The 21,564-nt window shown below is 43.6% G+C and overlaps 1 protein-coding gene across 4 annotated transcripts in view; it reads left to right on the forward strand.

Moving 5' to 3' along the window:
• Positions 1-21,564, forward strand: part of Arhgap44 (Rho GTPase activating protein 44) — a 191,744-nt gene that overhangs the window by 145,685 nt on the left and 24,495 nt on the right. For all 4 annotated transcript variants that reach the window (XM_063241806.1, XM_063241804.1, XM_063241805.1 and 1 more), the window contains exons 8-15: positions 4,393-4,461; positions 6,732-6,813; positions 7,232-7,359; positions 12,292-12,403; positions 12,786-12,867; positions 17,079-17,159; positions 19,700-19,813; positions 20,394-20,485. In XM_063241806.1, coding sequence (XP_063097876.1) covers positions 4,393-4,461; positions 6,732-6,813; positions 7,232-7,359; positions 12,292-12,403; positions 12,786-12,867; positions 17,079-17,159; positions 19,700-19,813; positions 20,394-20,485 — 760 coding nt within the window. The remainder of the gene's footprint in view (positions 1-4,392; positions 4,462-6,731; positions 6,814-7,231; positions 7,360-12,291; positions 12,404-12,785; positions 12,868-17,078; positions 17,160-19,699; positions 19,814-20,393; positions 20,486-21,564) is intronic.

Raw genomic sequence — 21,564 nt, forward strand, 5'->3', positions numbered from 1 at the left:
ATTATAACAGTCCTGTCATACTGGGCTCTGGTTCTGCCTTACTGCATGGAGACTGGCATCTCTCCACACACACACACACACACACACACACACACACACACACACCCAGGGCATTCACACTTCTGCCTTACTGCATGGAGACTGGCATCTCTCCACACACACACACAAACACACACACACACACACACACACACACATACACACTCTCTCTCTCTCTCTGGTTCTGCCTTACCTCATGGAGACTGGCATCTCTCCACAAACACACACACACACACACACACACACACACACATACACACACTCTAGTTCTGCCTTACCTCGTGGAGACTGGCATCTCTCCACAAACACACACCCAGGGCATTCACACTGTGCTCTGATTCTGCCTTACCTCATGGAGACTGGCATCTCTCCACAAACACACACACACTCTGGTTCTGCCTTACCTCATGGAGACTGGCATCTCTACACAAACACAAACACACACCCAGGGCATTCACACTGTGCCACATTCCCAGTTTCACCAAGTTGCTAAATTGCCTGGCTGGGGCCTGAACTTTTGATTCTTCAGCCTCAGCCCCCCAGATGTGTACCACCACACCTGGCTGGTTCTGGTTCCTGATCAGCCACTTCGATGTGTGTGGGGGTTTGAGTTTTGATTTTTACTTGCTTGTATTGTTGTTTTCTTATTCATTGTTTGAGGAAGGGAATGTTTTACTTTGGGTTTTTTTTTTTTTTTTTTTTTGGTTGTTAGTATAAAGTTTAAGATTTTTAAAACTCTTGCTAAAAAAAAAAAAAAAACCAAAGACTGCATAGCTAAGAGAAATGTTCCTGGGTGGAGAGTGGCTAATATTATAAAGCTTGGATTATCTGAAATTAATGTGATGAATTGGTGTAATGTTGTGGTAACTAGCTATAAGTGCAGTAAATTTTTCAAAGAGTAATAAAAGGTTTCTAAAGTTAAATGTAAGGGCCAGGGACTTAGCTCAGCAGCATAAGCGCCTGCATGGCAAGTGTGTGCTTGTGATTTTGATCCCTGGTACCAAAACAAACAAACAAACAAAAAACCTAAAGTTAAATAATGGGAGGAGTCTGCGCGTATTGAATTACTATCTCAAAGTGTAGCATAGGGCCACATAATTATAATTTAGGTACTATTTCAGAAATAGAGACTATTTAGTGCGGAGATGCCCCAGCCTAAAAAAGAGCTAAGTATATAAGAAATGTTTTTCTGGTAAATACAACATTTCCAATCCATAGGCTCAGTCTGTTCTATTTATGAACAGTTCTGGGGCATTTAGTTATCTGATGGGAGAAAAAAATCTTCTGGAGATAAATACCAAAAGGAGTCCCAAATTTATTAAGCATTTAGAAGTTATACAGTTTTTTATACATATATGTGCACTTTTATAGTGCTGGTTGAGAAGTTCTAAGGACAGCATATTACCGAAGGAGAAAATCATGACAAAACTTAATAGCATACAAGATAAAAAGACACAGTATGTCCCCTAATGTGGTAATGATCCAGAAGGCAAATGGGAAATTGGGTGGAAATATTCATGTATTTAATGAAATCAATTATTTATTCAATGGAAAGAATTCTTACAAATTTACTGTAAGAAGACGAGGCCTCGCAAGAAAGAAAAATGATACTGTCTATTGACAACAGATTGACAATGGATAATAAATAAAATAAATTTGACAAAGTTAATAAGTCTACAAGAAACAACATCATGAAAAATACAAATTAAAATCATTTTAATTTTGATATTAATTAATTTTAATTTCATAGTGATTAAGCACAATAAAGAGTGTATAGCTGGGCATGGCGGTACATGCCTGTAATCCCAGGACTCAGGAGGCTGAGGTAGGTGTTCAAGGCCAGCCTGGTACATAGTAAGTTCAGAGGTCTACTACTAGAAAACCCTGTTTCAAAAACCAAAAAAATAAACCAATACAACAACAAAAGAGTTTATTGTGGAAAGCCAGCAAAAGACTTGTAAATTATACTTCATAGTATAAATGGTGATATTTCTGGTTGCTGTTTGGTAGTGTGTATCAGAGTACCAAACATTATTTTCTTTTTCAAGTTTTTAATTAACTATGAATGTTGTATCATCAGGATTAATTTTAACCACAGATCTTATCACGGGATAATCAAGGAGGGGTACAAACATGTGCAAACATATTTATTCAGCTGTCATTATCATAGTGAAAAACTAGAGGGTCGGGGATTTAGCTCAGTGGCATAAGTGCCTGCCTGGCAAGTGCAAGGTCATGAGTTTGATCCCTGGTACTTAAATAAATAAATATAGTAGTGAAAAAATAGAAACACAATATCCAACAGTAGAAACACGGAGTTTATCCTTATGATAAAACATGGGGCTATTATAAACAATGTTTATCTGGGAGTAATTAACCTACAAAACAGTCCAGTCTCATTTTTATAAACCAAACAATCATACAGAAAGATCAGACTGCAGAGAAAACTACAAAGTGCTTATGCCTCTGTGTCTATAGTGGTGATCTCTGTCTACTGAAATGACTAGTACATTTGGTTATGTTTTTCTGAGTATAGATCCACTGCAAAATTAGAAAATGTGATTTTTTTCAAGTCATATGAAACTCTAAAGGTCATTGACTCGATAAGTCTTTTTTTTTTTTCCTCAAAAAAATTTTAAATGATTTAGATAAATGGAAATTTGACTTACAGTTTTCACTTTCCGTGCTTTCTCGCACTATGGCTTGCTTGGAATCAGACGGTGAGCTCAGTAACACAGTAATCTCATCAGCCCTTCAACAATCTGTTCGTCTTCCTGAGGATGCGTAGCGCGTTTTCCAATTTCATCTGTCCAGGAAGCTCCAGTGTTGAGATGTTTGATGCAGCATTTAGTCTTTTAGGGTCTCCCTTCCTTTCTTCTGTCTGCTGAGCCATTTTTATTTCTGGGCTGTTTGTTTGTTTACTTATTCTGTCCTGAAGTGCCTCCCTCAAGCTGGCAGCTTCCTGAGCAGCAGGGCTACAGGGTGAAACGAGGTCCACTCAGATGACACCCCTTCTCTCCAAGGGCTTTGCTTAAGGGACCCTCTGCTGGCCTGGAGCCCTTTTATTCTTTGGGAGGTTTGCCAACTCTCATTTAATTAATAGAGTTAAGCCCCCACTCTGCTGAGTGGTCAACACATAGGTAAGATCTTATCCCCTGCTGGTCCAAAATTAGGGGTATACTTCTCTATGGAGGCTTAATTGAAAATTCTACGTAACATCACAGCTGACACCTCGTCAGTTCTCTGTGAATGTTATTTTATTTTCTTCATCTTTTGTTTTCTGCAACTGGACTCATCTGTGCTTAAAGCTCCTTAAAGGACAGATTTCCTCCTTTATCTCTGATTTGGATCTGTTGCTTTGTATACCAGAACCCTCGATTGACGCTTTCTGTAGTGACTTGCTTCTCATAGTTCCTTGAAAGGAAACAATTTTTTCTGCACAACCAGTATTTTCGCTGGGAGTTGGCTTCCTGGGAAAGGCTGAGGGATGCCAGGGTGGTGCAGACGGCTTGAGCTTCCATGAAGCAACCTGTCCCGAAGCGAAGCCCTCTTTCCTCAGTGTGCTGGTGAGCTCTCTTGAGCTGCTCTCAGGATGGTCTCAGCCTGAGCACGTGGGCTCTTCTCAAACTGCACACCTCCTGCGAGGATCCTAGAAGTCCTGTGACTTACACAAACAATTTCAGCAAACTGACATGCTTAATTATAGCTAGCAATGGAGCCTGTGTCTTGTTCTGAATCTACACTCACAGTCTGATGCTGTGGCTATGTCTCTGGGGAAAAAATACTCTCTGGGGGATAAAACATTTTAGCTTCCGGTGTAGTATTAGATCGATGCCACTCAAGCCTGTGGAAAGCTGACCGGTGAAGGCTTGTGGACGTCACTAGATTAATGTGGAATGCGGGATGAGCAGTGTCTGACAGCTGAGTCAGCAATCCTTCCCCTGGGTACCTGTCTTACGCAAGTTTTCTCCAAATGCTGCATTTCTTCCATATGCTGATGAGCAGTAATAAATGAAAGAGAGCAGGACTGTAGAGTCGCCAGAGGGGAATGGTGGAGTAAGGCCAGCCCCAGCACAGCCTGTTCTTGCTGCCTGCATCACAATGGTGGTGCCAGTTACAGAGCTGTGTGCAAGTATTTTGCACATAACTGTAGGGTGACCCCTGTGCTAAAACCTTGGGGAAACTACTCACACAGGTACAGTTTGCAAACTCACTCATTCTCTAGGGCTGTGTTTGGAAAATGTGGAGTCCTTGGTGGGAAAAGTTATTAAAAGGAGGTGAAAAAGTGTTTAAGCGTCTTTCTCCATTCAGTTATTTTATGTCTTACCTTGGTTTTATATTCCTCTTCCACAGGACCAGCTCTCTGCTGACATGTACAGTTTTGTGGCCAAAGAAATGGACTATGCAAACTACTTTCAGACGGTAAGGGTCCAGAAAAGTAGACTGCAAAAAATGCGCCAGCCAGAATCATGGTGCAGACAGTCAGGGATGTGGGGACTGAACTCTCGGTGGTTGACTGTCACAGATGGAGGAGGGTCGAGGTTCACCTTTCTACAGCTGAGTCATTCTGCATTCTATTGCTCCTTGTCCAAATTTCTTTCAGAAACCTGTGAATAAATCCCAGCCTCGTCCCTGAAAATGACTGCCTCTTAGTTGTCTATGGCAATGATCCTTCACTAAGAGTAGTTTCACTTTCTTTCTTTGTGGACATCTAGCAATATCTGAAGACTTTTAGTTGTCATAGTTAGGGAGGAAGGTGGCATAGCATCTAATAGCTAAGAGACCAAGGATGTGTTGGAGTATCCAGGGCAGCTTCCTGCAACAGAGAATTATCTGGCCCAAAACGTCCCTAGATTCAGTCTTGAGAAACCATGGTGTCTAACGTTAGGGCCCCGAGGAGATGTGGATGATAACTACTTCACCTCGGGTGCCTGCCGTAGCGAGTAGGTAAATAATGAGTAATATCGACTGTTTGCCTGCCTCTTACCGGTGGAAGCAGATTGACAGCTGAGAAACAGAAAGAGACAGAATGTGATTGTTGAAAATTTAAGTAATCCAGCTCAGATAATTAGGAAGGTAGTTGTTTTCTAAGTAAATGCAAGGCAATTAAAAAAATTGATAGGGCAATATCAAAAAATGAAAATACTGGGGGCTGGGGATTTAGCTCAGCGGCATAAGCACCTGCCTTACAAGCAGGCAGTCGTGAGTTTGATCCCTGGTACCGATAAAAAAGGAAAAAGACAAAAAAAAAAAAAAAAAAAAGAAAAGAAAAGAAAATACTTGCCTGCCTTTGTTATTTATTTATTTATTTATTTATTTATTCTTTTTGAGACAGGCTCTCATTATGCAATTCAGGCTGGCATTGAACTCACTTTGTAGCCGAGGCTGGCTTGAAGCGCACCGCCCTCCTCCTGCCTCAGCTTCCCAAGTGATGGGATTATAGGCATGAGCCACCACGCTTGGCCTTCTTACCCGCTTTTAAAGTGGAGACTAAAACACTGAAATCTGAACACTTTTAAAAAGATGGCCAAGAAAGAGATGTAACGGGGAGGTGAGAGAGTAAAGAGGGACCAAAGGAAAAATTGTGACAAGTGTATAATGCCTTGCGGACTATAATAAAATAACAGTAGGCTTTTTGCAATTTTCCAGCCTTCTCAGTCATGTGGCCTAGAAACCCAGTCATGTCCCTTCTGCTCTGCAAAAGGTGTTATTGAGGTCACCATTCCCTATGAGCTCTTACACAGAGCACTTCTTTTTCTTTTTCTTTTAATTTTTTTTTTTTTTTTTTTATCGGTACCAGGACTGGAACTCACAACCGCCTGCTTGCAAGGCAGGTGCTTATGCCGCGGAGCTAAATCCCCAGCCCACACAGAGCACTTCTTCCCTCTCATGCCCAATTTTAGGGGTGAAGAGGGGCCTTCAGAAAATGAATGAAGCTCGTGGGTTTTCAGGGGTCCTTGTCAACCTCTGTCCTGCTTTTTACATAATGGGATGCTGGCAGTCGGATGCACGGAAAGCACTTGGTCTGTGGACCCCACCATCACAGCCACAGCAGTTTTACCTCCCAGCACACTTGAAGAGAATAATGGCTCAAGCTATGTGTTGTTTGATATGTCCTATATTAAAACTAATTTGGGAGAAATTAAGATAAAGGCTGGGGATTTAGCTCAGTGGCACAAGCACCTGCCTGGCAAGCATGAGGTCATGAGTTCGATTCCTGGCAGCCAAAAATAGAAATCAAGATATAGACAAAAATAAAAAAAAATAGAAATCAAGATATAAAAAAATAGAAATCAAGATATAAACTTCACCTGTGTATCTTATGGGAAAGTGGATTTATAAGCATGTTGTGGGTTTTTAAAATTTTTTTCTATTTACATCTGTCTGTTGTAACCTCTTTGCTGACGTTTGCTTCAAGGAGTGCCAGGTGGTGTGGGAGTGACTGAAGCAAGGTCCCTAAGCTAGGCTCCAGCTCTGGGGAGGCTGCCCTGTACCTTCACAGTTCTCCTGCTGTACAAATCGCAGCATGCGGTGACTCCTCTGTGCCACAGGGAAAAGCATGCCCCCTTGTGGACCGGAGGAAGGAGCCGCGAGGCTCCCAGCTTCTTTCTCCACGAGCAGGCACTTGGATGCCATGGGAGCCTGTGTTGTTGCCTTGGCGAAGGGTAACACTGGCCCTTGTATCTCCTCAGCTAATAGAAGTGCAAGCTGAATACCACAGGAAATCACTGACGCTGCTGCAGGCTGTGTTGCCTCAGATAAAAGCACAACAAGGTGAGCGCATGCTTTGGGGTTGGGGTGGGGTGGTGGAGAGCTGCTTGCCTGCCGGGTGAGGCTGATCCCATCTTTGCCCTGTTGCTCTGCCATTGAAGATCGAGTTTCCATGGGGTCACCAGAACTTCACAAGGCGCTCTTGATCAATGCAGAACAAGCACACCCATCCACACACACTGCCCCTGTCCAGGGCTGGATCGGGGTGGGTTACGTTAACCCCACCTTGCTGGATGTAGCTGGTCACCCCTCCACTCCGGCTTTCGTCTCCATCATCCCTAACACCACAAGAATGAAGATTCATTGGTGTCCCCATTTCTTTGGCAGCCCCAAGAGAGTCCAGGCAGAGAGGGAAAGAACGGGTTCAACATGAATGACCTTCCAGGCTTCAGACTGATCCCTTCTTGCTTCTCTCCCTCAGAGGCCTGGGTGGAGAAGCCTTCCTTTGGGAAGCCCCTGGAGGAGCATCTCTCCATCAGTGGCCGGGAGATCGCCTTCCCCATCGAGGCGTGCGTGACAATGCTGCTGGAGTGCGGGATGCAGGAGGAGGTAGGACTGAGCTGGCCGCCCCCGCGCCGCGCAGGGCTCCTCGCAGAGGCAGAGCTGTGAGGCCTTCTGTCTGGTGTCATCCCCACTCCAGTGCCCCCAAACTCAAACATGGAGAGATGCAGGATATGAACCCTCGCTTGCAGGCTTTCGCTGATCCTGCTTGGACTCAACGAGCCTTCACATTTTTTTTAAAATTTTATTTTGAAAAGCAAAACAAAAAAAAAAAAAAAAAGGAGGGAAATGATACAGAATTTCAAAAAAATAGGAAATTAACACTAGTTAATCTATTGCATGTTGTTATCTTAGAAGTAGTTGTTCAGGTGACAAGAACTAGGCACAAAAATGATTTACAGAGAGAGTGGAGGACCATGGGAGACTGATATCAGACATGACAATTATGTCTAAATTATGTCTAGAATATGAGCACATTCAACCATTATGTCTTCATATATAATATGATTTGATGTTGATGATCTGCTGCCTTTAATTTTACCACGACAACCATTGCTACTACAACTATTAATTCTCCTTCTCCTCTCCTCCCTCCTCCTCTTCCTCCTCCTTTTGTTTAAAAGTTTTCTAATTTTCAAAACAGAGCTCTTAACCTTTTGGATCACAGCTCTTTAACAGAGATTCTCAAAATCTGATTAATGGAGAAATTAGGAAATGCTTCGTTAAGAGCCCTGTGTTAAAAAGAGGTAGTGGCAGTTTTTAATACTGTTGAAATCATTTCTTGGGAGACAGATCCATCTTTGGTTCCTTCCATGGGTTATTTTAACATCTTCACCCTTTGAAGGGTGAAGGTCTTCCTTTGACCAGATCAGCCAATCCATACTTACTTAGAGTAAGTAAGTAGTACTTACTTACTCTAATGTGGTACATTTAGTACTGAGCAAAATCCAAGAATGAGACAGGGGCTTATAAAAAAGATGTCTAGCATTTGTCCAGTAAAACAGGCTATAATCCTCAGGTATTATACCAACGGACCTTCGTAGGTTGCTTGCTATATGTGCAGACCTGTTTAAGATGCTGGGTATTCAAAGAGGAGCGGGCCAAAAAACAAAAAACAAAAAATAAAAAAAAACGGTTTTGTTATTTTTTTTTTTTACCACATTTTATGTGTCGAACATTTTTGCACTTGTTAGAATTGCAAAGTGCGACCTCTGTAATCCCCAAAAGATAGTTTCATGGAAGAAGTGGGCTGAGCGCTTCATTCCTCATTTTTTTTTTTTAATTATGGAAAAACTTATACATGTAAAAATAATGAGCCTCAGTTCTAGATCTTGGGGAGTCTTATCTCCTTTTCCATTTCCACCCCTAAGCTCTGCCTTGGAGATTTTGAAACAATTTTTAGACATTATATCATTTCTAGTCTTTTAAACTATATGAGTTCTGATCACAATACTTGGTGGATGCTTCAATTTTTTTAAAAGCCGTTTAATATTATAAAAGACGCATTGCCCATTAATTCCGTCAAATTATTCCCCCTTGGTTCTACATACTCATCCTGTGGTTCTGTCACTCTCTGGAGCACTTCTGGAGGCTTCTTTGCGGAGTGACTTTACAAGGCATGATCAAAAACATAGAGAATGCTGCTGTGAATACCACCAGCCAACAGAAAGGAAGGCTTGCCGAAACAGACAGTGTGGCATCATAGATCTCATTTGTGAGATCTGGTCCTGCGTGGCTTCTGGCTGTTCCTTAGAGTGAAACTGAGCATGAAGGAAAACATTTGGAATCAATACAGGACGTAGAGGGCCCATAACACCACAACTAAAGACATGAAGGAGGGCTTCCCTGATCATTTCAGAGCATGGCAGGAGGATGGGCTAAGTGTGTCTGAAGCAAGCCGGAGTATTTTGAGGGAAGTCAGTGGCAGAGTGTCTTTTACCGAAGTGTATTGTTTTTTATTGACTTATTTTTATTTTAAAGAGGGAAACAATAGAAAAATCAAGAAGCAGACAAACCGAAACAACAACAAAATGCAGAATAGCTATATAGGTTTTCAAAACAAGATGATAGAAATTTAACATTGGTTGCATATTGTCATCCTCAGAATAGTTGCTCCAGTTACCAGATACAGGAGTAAAACAAAACAGTAGAACAGAATAAAACATTAGATTTCAAAAACAAGGCAGAAGAAAATACCCCATAATTGCTATAATGCATATTGTTATCCTCCAAATAGATGCTCAGACTACCAGCTTTAGGCCTGCAAAGTCAATCAAACAATACAAGCACTAAGGGGTTTTTTTTTGTTTTGTTTTGTTTTTTTTTTGTAAGCTTTAGGCGCTATCATCTCAGCCTGAGTTCCTGCGAATCAGCCGGTTGCTTACGGTGGGTGCAGGATCGAGGCGGGTTGCTCTCTTTGTCTCCCAGCCCATGCACTGGCTGGCTCATGGGAAGTCATGGTTTGCCTTCTTGATTTTCTTCCCCTTCCACATGGTGGCCGCTGGCTCCTGGAGTATAGTTTTAAAAATGTAAATATTCACCGTATCTTGTAATCATACCTAGTATCTCCAAAAGATAAAGAGTATTTTAAAATATAGCTGCGCCTGGGACTCTAAACCTATATACATGTTTCGTATATATGTGTATGTGTGTTTGTGTAAACATCCATGATGTTTGCAACTTCGGGCACCAAAACATGGAAAAGGTGACAATAAAGAATAAAAACAATGAAAAAAAATATAGCCACAATAGTATTACAATATTCAAATGCTTACTATTATGGAGTTGTTATAATAATTTATAGGCATCATTGACTCTTTAGTTGGCGTAAGTTGGTTCTTGATTTTTTACATCCTTGTCTTCTGATTTCCTTCTCTCCCCCTCTGCCTCTTTCTTTTCCTCCTTTCCTCTCTACCTCCTTCCCATTTTTCTTTTTCCTTTCTTTTCGTTAGTTCTTCTCTTCTGGTGACAAATACTTCCATGTTTCTTGCAGCCTAGAAAAAGCGTTCAACTGACCTGCAACCTCATATTGCTTCCCTAGTTCATTGAATTTTCTTTTATGCTTCCCAGTTTTCTTAAAATAACTCTCAAGACTTGATTCTTGTGCATCTTTGACATTACCTGTTTACTGATATTCTTCCTGTGGTGCCACTTCTGTCCCCACCCGGAGCTAAAACTGCCATCGAGTGGGGAGTGACTCCGAGGGAGCCCAGGGTACCAGATCTGATAGCCCTCTCCCCACCTCCTTGGCTGCAGCAGTACCCGATGGTACGAATTTCACCGTCTTTGAAGCTGTGGCTGCCTGAGGCTCCTGTTCATTTTGATCAAAACACAAGCCCTGCAGTGTGTTTTATTCAAAATCCTCTCTGCTCTGCTCTGCTCTCTGTCCAGTCTCCCTACAGGGTCACCATCTTCTCCTCTACTTCACCTCGGCCTCTGTGAGAATTCCTCCCTTCCTGTGTTTGCTGTCAATCTTCAACATGCCCCCATCATGTTTTCCTCTAACACCCCGAAAACTGGCCTCACTATCTCCGCAGTCCTTGCCTTAATGGAACAGTGTTCTTCGAGTTACGTGATCAGAATCTAAATGCTTACATAGTATTCACACTTTACCTCCAGGGATGTGTTCCCGGGCTCCCAGTGGATGCCTGAAACTATAGATAACACCAAACCTTACATATACTATACTGTTTTTTCCTATGCGTATACACCTGAGATAAAACTTAATTTAGAAATTAAACCTAGTACAAGGTAGCAATAATATCTAATAGAGGGGTTGTATCAATGCTTTGCAATAAGTTTTTAAAATTTATGAATGTTTTATTTCTAGAATTTTCTATCTAGTGTTTGCAAACTGCACTTGGCCATGGGTGTTTAGAATTATGGAAAGTTAAAGTGAGGGATGACTGCAATTTTGGCGGCTCTTCCTCCTGCCGTGGCATTGTCCATCACTACATACTCTGGGCTCTTCTTGATTGGCAGTGGTGCAGGGTTTTGAAGCTCTAAATCATTCCTCTTGTGTTTGACACAGCAGCTTTACAGATACATTAATACAAATATGATCAGCCCACTCATGTACTGCAAAGGTTTGCACACCTTTTTATCTGACAAGCTCTCTCCCAAGAAGAGACAGACATTGTAGCAGGCCAAAAACTTAGCATTCTAGACCAGGAGCGTTGTCTTCTAAAGGAAGTTGAAGACTTTGTGGACCTAGAAGTTTAAAGAAGTGAGGAGTAATCTGCCAGCTCATTTCTCAGCCTACAGGTCACATCACAGAGTGCTTGGAGCAGGCAGGGAGGGACAGACAGACAGGATTCATGCTCAGCCTCCCAGGGAAGCAGAGGCTTCTTTCTTACCCTGGCCTCTGTTTACCTTCTCTTCGGCACGATCCTGTCCTTCTCTTCCCTTTCTGTTCATAGCTTACTTTTGCTCTACAAAGTGCAGAGATTCATTTGGATGAAGTGGAAGCTGTTTCAAAATAGCACAAAGAATGGAACAAGGAGGCTCCCTCACACACCAATCCCAATCTGCCCTTCCTCTGAGGACAGAGACTATTTAGTTCATGGACTCTTTATCTGGAGCCTCCCAATGAGTGTGTACACGTGCATGCATACACTTACACACACACACACACACACACACACACCATAGGCCCTTTCTCATCCAACTTGCTAGACCTCATGTCTCAGTCAAATTATTCTCCAGAGTTTAAGTCTATGAGAACAAGAAGTCTTATGTACACCAGTGCAATGCACCAGTACCAAGAACCACCCTGACACTAGACACAGACACTAGGCTGCGTGGTGGGGAAGGGGGACCTAGTTCTTTCTCTCCCGAGTTGCTTGTGTTGGAGGGAGGAGACAGAAACTCACAGTGCTGACTCATGGAGTTGGGTGAAATGTGCATTGAAGGTTTTGGAACACCTTTCCTGTTGTGTCATCGAGTTGCAGGCTGTGCACTGACCCTCTGTCCTGTTGTTAGGGCCTCTTCCGTGTAGCTCCTTCTGCCTCCAAGCTGAAGAAGCTTAAAGCTGCACTGGACTGCTGTGTGGTGGACGTGCAGGAGTACTCAGCTGACCCTCATGCGATTGCAGGTGGGTGCATGTGGCCTCTGAGCAGGGTGCTCTCAGCAGAGACTCCAGGGAATGGTGAGGAACGGATTGTGCCTCCATGGCAGTAGCATCTGTGCGGTGGCTTCCGCACAGGCTTTAGGTATGTCCACACAGGGCCCGGCATTGTGCCTGGATTGCTGTGACCCCTGGGAGGATGGTCTCCCTCATGTTCAAGAGAAATGGGGAAGGGTTTAAGGCAGTTGTCAGTCCAGAGCCCAAGTTCATACATGTGAGAAGCCACCATTGAATCTTTCATGTTGGTCAGGGGATTCGTCTCCAGTGGAGCCCAAGGGATGGTACAGGCTGGTGAAACTTGTATCTGTTTGCCACAATGCCTCAGAGACACTATTGTATTTATGCACAGGGGCTTTGAAATCTTACCTCCGAGAACTGCCAGAGCCTCTTATGACCTTTGAACTCTATGATGAGTGGATCCAGGCTTCCAAGTGAGTACCTTGTGTTGGGTTATCTTGTGGATTAGAGCTTACCAGGAAGTACTGTCCCTCAGTATCTGTGAAATACTGGTTCCAGGACCCTTACATAAGATGTGTAGCATTTTCAAACAACCTACAGGTATCCTTTCATATATTTTAGATTACTTGTAATATGGTAAGTCATACAGTGCAAATGTTACGTAAGTAGTTCTTATATGATACTGGTTAGGGATTAATGATAAGAAAAAAATGTCTGTCCGCGTTTGGCACAGGTATAACCATCATAAGCCTCACAACATCATACGTAGTTCACAGCTGATTACATTGGGGATGGGGAGCCAACCAGTGCAGAGGGCTGAGTCTATTTACTGAAATCACGGAAGCCTGTAACCTGGATTCTAGCAACTCTGTTTCTTGGTATCCATCATGGAGCAATGCTTTTGATATGTTTCCAAATAGACACACACAAGGATGCGGACTACAGCCTCATTTGGGATAACAGGAGGTCCTTGGATGAGCGATGAGCGTGGCTTAAGAATCTGCAGTGTGTGTATCCTGTGACATACTCTGGAACAGTTAAAAAACAGTTACAACTATTCAGGCCAATAGGGAAAGAAAGATTTATTGTTGAGTAAAATAAAGCAAGTTGATGAGGACACATATAGTATTCTGTTTTGGAAAAAGAAAAATAAACTCCTTATACACTGAGCACAATAGAAATGTGTCCATGTGTACAAGATGATTCTGGAAAGACTCAGGCAAAGGCAGTGATAAGAATCGGGCGGAGAGTGGGGAGGGGAGCTTCACTCTCTACCGTAATCATAATATTTCAGCAACCACTACATGATAATATAAACACATTGCATGTGGGTAGTGCGCACCGTCCCCCACTCCTGGAGATGTGCCTGAGTGACAGGAGCAAAGCTCAGGACCGTCGTGGTGAGCTGGGATGCTGGAGATAAGGAGAGCAGACGGGCAGAGGCCACAGGCTAAGCCACCACCACACAGTCACGTGCGCTGCAGTGTGGTCTTCTCTTGTGGTTTCCGGCTTCTTTCCTAAGCTTCTAGAGGCAGAAGGAAGGTATCACTGGTTCTCTTCTGCCATAGGTCAGAGCTGTTTTGAGTCAGCACTGTTATTTGGAGTAATCTTTTACTAGGTCAGTGGCTAAAGAGAGGACGTAGACACCACTGGGGTGGGCGATTTGGCAGAGGGTGATGGTGGTGGAGACCAGGACAAAGATCATCTAGAGGAAGGAGAAAGGAGGGAGAACAGTTTTCTGAGAGGAGGTCTGGAGTGAGCAACTCACCTTAGCAAGATGTTAGAAACATAATCTCTAGAGATCTCTAGTCATGGAACTAGGCATCAAGAACAAACATTTTAGCTTCTCAGAAAGAACCCTGGAGAAGGTATCTGGTGCTGCTAACAATTTTGGATGAGTCCTTTATAATTTTAATTGACAAAATAAAATTGATGCATAATAATTGTGCAGATTTACGGAGTATAATGTGATATTTTAATACACTGGTGCACTGTGTTATGATCACATCAGGATAAATAGCGTGTCCATCACCTCACACATTTCTTATCGATCCTCTCTACCTCTGGGGACTAAAAGAGACTCACGGGGACTGACAAGTGAAACCAACCGTGACCAAGGAAGTCTGTGCCAATCGGGTTGCATAATACTATTTACAGCGCATTATTAAAAGGCTGGCTGAATATATGACCCTCTTTTATCTCATTGTGATGGAGGGAGTGAATCCCAGGATGGTAGGAATAAGGGCTGCCTTTGGTGAGTGCTCGTTAGAGGCTTAACATTGCTGTAGGCTCATTACACATTTTATCTGAATTTCCACAAGAACTCTGGGAAGCAGGTTCTTCATCATTTTGCAGAGGTGCAGGATGGGTATGCAGCAGCTGGTTACTTCGTAGCCAATACATGGCTGAGTGAGGATTGGGATTCAAGGAGCCCAGGGCTTACCCACAGATAGCACTTCCTGCCTCTCTAGAGCAAAATTGTGCTGCTAGTGAAACCAGAGCCTTTAATGGAACTGTCCCCTTTTTCACTGAATACATAATTTTGAGGCTGTAAAGTGAACAGGAGAATAGCTTGGTGCATTCTAACCTGATTCCCTCTTACTTCCAAGCCCCCAGGATCGTGCCTGGCACACAGTGGGGAGGTTTTCGTTAAAGAAAAGGTTGAAGATCATTTGCCTTTTGTCCATAGCAAAATTGCTACAGATTTAAAGATCTCATTAGCTTTTTGAATTCTAGAAATGGACAGTAGGCAGCTCGGTAAAATTGGGTGTTTCCATGAGCTGAGCAGGTGTCCCCCTCATGAGTGCAGAGGTGGGGTTTTTGAAAGGAGCCTGGATCAGGAGGTGAGGTACTCGTCAGTGAGTTGCTCTTAAAAGCTGTGATTTGGTGTAAAGAGGCCAGTCTCTGAGGGTGTGACGGGAGGGCAAAGCTCCCGCCCTGACGCCTCCTTTCACTGTGTTTCCTGGCTGTGCCCCCTGAACAGCCGCCCTCCACCAAACCCTTCCATCTTGCCCTGTCTGCCTTGGAGCCAGCTGCCTGGACCAAATCATCTAAAAACCCCAAACCAAGACAGACCTCCCCTCCTTGAAGTTGTGGGTCTCAGATATTTTATCCACAGTGACCAAGACAGCAAGTGACACTGGTTTTATGGGCTGACCAGCTAAAAGAGCAGAAACAGGGAACATTGAGTAAATTGGTTATTTCCAAGGGACTCTTCCTATAGGGCTAAAGGAGAGGAGAGGGAACTTCCTGTCATGCTTTGTCATTGCTGTGAATCTCCTAGTTTTGAAAAACTGGACCTTTCTAAGTTCATTTTGATTTTATGATACTTAGCACAAGTGAGCCCATTCTGGTCTGGTCTTCTGGGGTCTGGGGGCTGAGGCCTGTCCAGGGAAGTGGCCTACCATTAACTGCACCTACACCAGTTATTTTAAGAAAGGTTGAGCAACAGAAAGGGGAATGGAGCTGGGTGTCATGAAGTTGCCTCAGCAAATGACACAAAGTACGTCAGTGGCTGCAACATCTGCTCAAATGCCAGCGTTTACTTTTGATTGAGAGCTTTTAATGAACTAGCAACAAAGCCGGGGACTTTGTGCAGACTTTACACGGCTCTAACAGCTCTGTACGAAGTATTGTTAGGGACCCCACTGCAGAGAGGAAGAACGTAAGTTTCACAGAGGCTGAAGGATTGGCTCAAGTGCAGGGTCAGGGTGGAGCTGTCTCTTGCAGTTCTCCACACAAGCCTGGCCTCGGTCAGCCTTTAACCACAGGTACGGTCTATTACTTTCCATTCCTAAATGGAGTGTTCGGTTTCCACGCTGGTCTCCTAGTTAAAGTTCCTTGTGGATAATGCCTACCTCTTTCTCAAACTTGAAACAAGAAGAAAGAATCTCTCTCTCCTTGGTCAGGGTTGATAAGGGACCTTGAGGTATCCAGCCCGTGTATAATTGATGGACACATCCCTAAGACCTCATACGAGTGTTTATCTCTCCGTTCTTCAGGAGAAAAAGTTCTTTGAAGTAATGCTTTCCTACCATGTAGCCCTTGATGTAGATTTAGGTAAAAAAATGTAACCCTGTAAGATAAATATTTATCAAGAGAGAGGAGAGGAAGAAACCTAATAGACTTATAAGTGGGCTTATAAAGAATCCCTTATGATCAATAGACTTTACAAATAAAGAAGCCCTTATAGTAAATCACTTTGTACAGTGAAAAATCCTTCAATTAGTGGAAATTATACATTCCCTGAGTTATGTTTCCTAAGGTGACATTTCTTTATGCCTGTATAATTTACTTACTGAAAAATTAATTTACGTAGCATCTATTATCTGCCAGATGTCAAAGAACTTAATATGGTCCTCATGGTCTGCAGATAGAATTGACTCCTGTATCCTGGTAAGCCCATAGCCCCGCACTCCAGAGCATATCTCTGGCTCTGCCATCCTACCCTCACATGCCAGCCTGGCACATTCACCTGAGACATGTGGTGTGCACAGAGCAACTTTTATTAAACTAGCATTGGATAAGAAAGAAGAAGAGCATAGACAGGGAAATACGGTAAGCAAACTTTTAATAATAAAACATGGTCAGTCATAGTGGTCAGCTCCTTACTGTTCAATTTGAAGGTGACTGGCAACAAGACCTCACTGATTCATGCCCAACCAGTGACTTTTCCATTTCCCAGTATTCAGGAGCAAGACAAGAGGCTTCAGGCTCTGTGGAATGCTTGTGAGAAGTTGCCCAAGGCCAATCATAACAACATCCGGTAAGTGAGAGCCGGAGGCACACGAATCAGGGTCATTTTAAGATCTAGATAAAGTTTCCTCCTAGGTAAACGTCATAGTAATCAGCAATGTACAGCATTTTGTGGTGGTCTGAATGATCATGTCTCTTCCCAGCCTCTCACAACCTGTGAGATAGAGCAGAGATAGTTATACTATTTTAAGACAAGGAAATAGGCTTGAAGAACCCGTAGCATGTTGGAGACTATGTAAGAAACCAGCCATAAGGTAGCTCAACCAAGTTCTTTGATTTACACGGCACCATGTGTGACTCAGGTATCTTTGGGGGCAGGGGTGGTACTGGAGATTGAACCCAGGACTTGTACACTACACTACATCTCTAGCTTTTAATTTTTTTTTTTATTTTGAGGGTCTCACTGAGTTGCCACGTTGCTCAGGTTGGGCTCAAACGTGTGATCCTCCTGCCTTAGCGTCCCAGAGTGCCAGGGTTATAGACCTGCACCACTGTGCTGAACTTGCAAGTATCTTAAAATGTTGGGGACTTATGATTAAAAATAGATGCTCCTGGACACACACAATATGGAGACTGAGTCCATCTGTCACCTTTTTTGCTCCTTCCCCTTGCTCCGGAGATCTTGTTCCTGCTCCTGGCTTCCCTTCCCTCACATCCTGCTTTCTAAGCCCCTTGTCTTTCTGGTCCCTTCTAGCCCTGCCATGTCTCCTCCTGGTCCTTAGGGCACAGATTTTCAGGTTCAGCTCTTATTGCCATCTGCCTGATTCTAAGTGTTTTCCTGTTTAAAAATCCCAAGAGCAATCGTATGGCAGATTCTCAAAAAACTACACAGAATTTACCACATGAGTTAACACTACCCCCCAAAGAATTGAAAACAGGGACTTGATTTTTGTGCAACCGTGTTCTAAGCAGCATTACTAAAGTAGAGGTAACCCAGTTACTTCAGAAAAATAGATTAAAAATCTAGCGTATATATACAATGAATTATGAAATCCTGATGTTTGCTACAGTGTGGATGTTTCTTGAATAAATGGTGTTAAATGACACAAACAAGACTCAAAAATGTGAATATTTATGATTCTACTTTTAACAGTTACCTAGAATAGCCAGATGCATAGAGACAGGAGGAAGAATGGTGGTTGCCAGGGTTGGTGGAAGTGGAGAACACCAAGGTGATTATTTAGTGGCTCCTGTTTCAATCTGAGAAGATGAAAAGGTTGTGGAGATGGGTGGTACCGATGGATGTCCAACATTGTGACTTAATGCCTCTGAAATGCACACCTCTAAAATGGGTTAAAATGGTAAAATGGTACAATGTATGTATATTTTTCTACAATTAAAAAAGTCCCAAGAGCAAAATCCAATCAGTACAGCTCACCACATGTTGATGTCCAGGGTCCTTGGCCACTGGCCAGTCTGTAAAGTGACTGCTCTCATCCATCTCACATCCTGGTCCATCCTGTGTGGTCTCTTCAAGGTTAAAACACGATTAGGAGAGGTGACACTATAGTGGCTGCTTGGTAGGATGACAGGGTTGGTCCTCTTTCTGGTGAGCTGACAGAGGACGGGGGCAAGGAACCCTCCAAGGAAGTTATTTTGTCATGAGTTAAGGAAAACAGGCTTAGGACCACAACTTTTTTTAAATGAGAATACTGTAGAAAACATTCGCTCCTGAAGTTTCTTGTTAGAGCCTAATGGGGTTCTGATATGGTGTGCCAGGGCAGGCTTTTGTGCCTGATTCATATATAACTTCTTCACTGAGTCTTTTTAATAATAAGTTTATTGAGGTGTCATTCATATAACATTGAGCTTTTTAAAAAGTATGCTAGTTAGTGGTTTTCAGTACATGTATAGAGTTGATACTACCATTTTCATTACTGTGGAAAGAAACCAGATTCCCCTTCGCAGGCACTCTGCATCCTCCAACCCAGCCCCTGGCACCTGTAGTTGTCCCGTGTTTCATATTTACCCATGTGTCCTTTGATGACATTTTAGTGGTTTCCACTTTCTGGCTGTTACGAATAACGATGCTCTGAACATGTGTGTACCAGTTCACATGTGGACTTCTCTCAGGCATAGCCTGAGGTGTAGAATTGCCTAGTCATATGCTAAGCCTATATGTAACTTTTTGTTTGTTAGATCTTTCCAGAAAACCCTTGGGTAACTCCAGTGGGCATCTCACCTCATGTGTAGGTGGCTCTGGTGACAATACCCAGACACTTTATCACCTCTGCACTCAGGGAGGAAAGCAGATGTCAGGGTTTGACAAGAGGGAAGGGGCTTAGCCATCCTCTTCTAAGCTAAGAGCAAAGATAGAGACTTTCCTGGCCAACACTGACCAAGCAGAGGTTGACCTCTGCCTCGGGGCGATCTGAGAAGGAGGACACGGGGTTACTGTTTCCTGACAGAAAGCATATTCATTATATTGGAGGTGCATGAGTTCTGGTATCCATGAGATGTGCTCCATGAAAGGTGTTTCTATCCAGTTCTGGGAAGCGTGGCTGGTGTCCAGCCCTAGGTAAATCTGACCCTTCTCCTTTTTTCTTCCAGGTACTTGATCAAGTTTTTATCCAAGTTATCAGAATATCAAGATGTAAACAAGATGACTCCCAGTAACATGGCGATTGTCTTAGGACCCAACCTCCTATGGCCACAAGCAGAAGGGTGAGTACTGGGAGAGAGGCCTGGGGAGGCACAGGAACGCACAGGACTGGCTAGGCTAGGCTGCACATCGTTATCTATCTCAGTTATTTTCCAAGCCCTAGTTATTATTCAAGTCCTAGGCTCAGGAAGAGGCAGAGAATTCTACAAAGCTCCAAGTCTGAAGGACGAGCCTTCCCTGAGTCAATCAAAGTCAGCATCAGGATGAAAGGAAGGAGGGGAGGGATGTGATGGCACAGTCAAGGCAAGCTCTTTCCAGCCCCTGGACTCTTGTTATAGAGGATACCTTCTAGCATCAGGATTGAGAGGGACGGAGGGCTGTTTCTAAGGAGACAGCAGGGTTGGGAAGAGGATGGACCCGGCAGTGATGAGGGCCTCACCTTGTGTTGGAAGTGCCTTTGGTGGATATTGCTCATGTGCCTTAGTGTTGTCCTCATTCAGAAGGCTGAAGTATCCATCCCAGAGAAAACCAGGTTAGGCCTGCAAAGTTCCAGTCTAGCCTGGGTGGCCAGAGGACCAGGGCTTCCTCACTCTTCCGTGACTGGTAAACTCCACACCGCACCCTCCTGCTCTGTGCTTGCAGGAACATCACCGAGATGATGACCACAGTGTCACTGCAGATTGTCGGGATCATCGAGCCCATCATCCAGCACGCGGACTGGTTCTTCCCTGGGGGTACGTGACAGTGTCCTGCTAGCTGCGGGGAGGGGCCAGAGGCGGAAGCAGGGAGACACCTGTGAGCTCAAAGCTTTTGAAACCCAGTACCACTGCCGCCAGGCTTCTGTTGCTTCTGATGCATTTGTTTTTAATCATCCTACACACAGTTAGACATACCCACAAATGCACCTAGGTAACAAGAGTTCGGGCAGCTTCGTTGCCTGAGGGAAATTCTCGCGTGAAGGTGCCCACTGCCGGTGCTGTGACTTGTACTGGTTTAATGTCTGTATGATGGTTTCTTCAAGCCCATGATTCACAGAAAGCTCATACAAAAAGGAGAGAGAGTCCTGTTTTTCTAAACTTCAATTTATGGATGCAGAAGGATACTCACTCTGGGGTGCATAGGGACTTTGATTCACAGCTCACAGTGGGTCACCTTGACTGTTGTCGTTTTTGTTTGTTGTTGTGGTTTTGTTGTCCTGAGCTCTGCCCTTTGTATTGCCTCTCAGTACCTGCAGGTGAGGCTCTAAGGCAGTGAGGTGCTTTTTTTTCAGCCTGCTGCAAAATCAGGTTCTCAAAGCAGCTTCCCCTGAGTGAGTTTCAGGGATGTTCCAAACCATGCATGCACCATGGCAGAAGCATGTCTCTCGGCAGTGGCAGTTTTAAAGAGATACAGCTGTTACACTAAATTTGGTGCTTGCCCTCTCGAAAATTAATACTGTATCTTCTGTGTAATAAACATCAAGGGCCAGCGTTTAGCCAGGTGGCAGCCACTCACTCAATATGAGAGCAAAATGCCAGTAATTCTGTGACCAATCGGTGCTGACCTGACCTCAAAGAAGTGTATCTTTCTTTTACCACATCTGTTTTCCCTGTGCATGGCTGATCTTCTGAGTTCTATTGATGACACAAAGTCAAGTAAATATAGGAAGTCAAAATAAAGCAATAAAGGAGGCAGAGACAGTAATTTTGTGCTTCCTGTGGGTGAGCTTATTGATTGCCGTCGTGGGTAGACAGGCAGAGGTGTGCAGAGCTAATCTATTCTCATCCGTTGCTGGGAAGCGGTGTTTGCATCTGAGAAATAGCAAACACCTTAG

Source organism: Cavia porcellus, unplaced genomic scaffold (genome assembly GCF_034190915.1).
Source record: "Cavia porcellus strain 051 isolate PalLab524CR breed Dunkin Hartley unplaced genomic scaffold, mCavPor4.1 scaffold_32, whole genome shotgun sequence".
Taxonomy (NCBI): domain Eukaryota; kingdom Metazoa; phylum Chordata; class Mammalia; order Rodentia; family Caviidae; genus Cavia; species Cavia porcellus.